Consider the following 1,432-nt stretch of genomic DNA (forward strand, 5'->3'; position numbering starts at 1 on the left):
TTGAGTAGCTGGGCAGCTGGTGGTAGTTCATCCCCATGAGGAGACTGGCAATCAATTATATGGTGAGATCTACCACAAGAACTGCAGCTCCTCATCTTCAGCCTGTTTCTGGCCATGTACCTGGCCACTCTCTTTGGAAACCTGCTCATCATTCTGGCTGTCAGCTCTGACTCCCTCCTGCACAACCCCATGTATTTATTTCTCTCCAATCTGTCCCTTACTGACATCTGCTTAATCACAGCCACTATCCCAAAGATGCTGGTGAACATCCACATGCAGAATCAGAACATCACTTACACAGGCTGCCTCAGACAGATTTTCATTGTCCTCAGTTTTACAGGTTTGGATTTTTTTTTTTTTTTTTTTGCAGCAATGGTCTATGACTGCTATGTGGCCATTTGACACTCACTGAGGTACACAGTCATCATGAACCCTTCCTTCTGTGGCCTGCTAGTTCTACTTTCCTTGTTTATTAATGTGGTGGATGCCCTGCTGCATAGTCTGATGGTTTTACAGCTTTCCTTCTGCACAGACCTAGAAATCCCTTACTTCTTCTGTGAACTTGCTCAGGTCCTCAAGCTCGCCTGTTCCAGTAACCTTGTCGACAACATCTTAATATATTTTGCGGCTTGCATATTGTGTGGTGTCACTCTCTCTGAGATCATATTCTCTTACATTCAGATTGTCTCCTCTGTTTTGAGACTACCATCAGCTTGTGGCAAGTATAAAGCTTTTTCCACCTGTGGGTCTCACCTCTTAGTTGTTTCTTTATTCTATGGGACAGGCTTGAGTGTGTATATCATTTCTACATTTACACCCTCTTCCAAGAAAACAGAAATAGTCTCAGTGATGTACATTGTGGTGCCTCAAATGATTAATCCATTTATCTACAGCCTGAGGAACAGAGACATACAGCTAATCTTGAGAAAAATCATTGATAGAATATCTTTTTTAAAGTGACTTTGTCATTTCTGGCAATTCACTTATTACTAAGACCTGTCACTTGTAAACTCCCCCCTGTGGGTCACCATCACCATCAACCACATCAGTTTCATTGTCTACAAAATGGTATAATTATATTTTCTGTGGTCCTAGATGAATGTGGGATATTTGAACATCATCAGTGAAGAAGTCTTTGTACTCAGAATTAAAAGAATATCAAACACTTATGTCTTCCATTAGAAGGACTTCAGGGGTAGGGAATGTACCAGAGAAATAGACAGTAGTATTTCATTAGTCCTGCATGAGGTGGCTTCATCCTAGAAGTACTTGCCCTCATGATCTCCTAATCTCTGTAGCTGATGCAGATGGAATACCACACATGACACCAGAGAGAAAGCTTAATTTCCTACCTGGACCTATTGTTAATACATTGGTTAATGAAGTCATCAGAAGACATGTCTCCTGTATTGGATTAGGTCCTTGCCTCAAA

The 1,432-nt window shown here is 41.3% G+C and overlaps 1 protein-coding gene across 1 annotated transcript; it reads left to right on the plus strand.

Moving 5' to 3' along the window:
• Positions 1–79: 79 nt before the first annotated feature.
• On the plus strand, positions 80–960 carry LOC103213503 (olfactory receptor 7G2-like; the record flags this gene model as incomplete). The annotated part of the gene is given in 1 exon segment (XM_042783508.1): positions 80–960. A coding segment is annotated over 1 exon segment (881 nt), but the record flags the coding sequence as incomplete, so codon positions are not given.
• Between the last annotated feature and the right edge of the window lie 472 nt (positions 961–1,432).

The sequence above is a fragment of the Orycteropus afer genome, unplaced genomic scaffold (assembly GCF_000298275.1).
Source record: "Orycteropus afer afer isolate SDZICR_OR568_19922 unplaced genomic scaffold, OryAfe1.0 scaffold04001, whole genome shotgun sequence".
In the NCBI taxonomy this organism is placed as follows: domain Eukaryota; kingdom Metazoa; phylum Chordata; class Mammalia; order Tubulidentata; family Orycteropodidae; genus Orycteropus; species Orycteropus afer.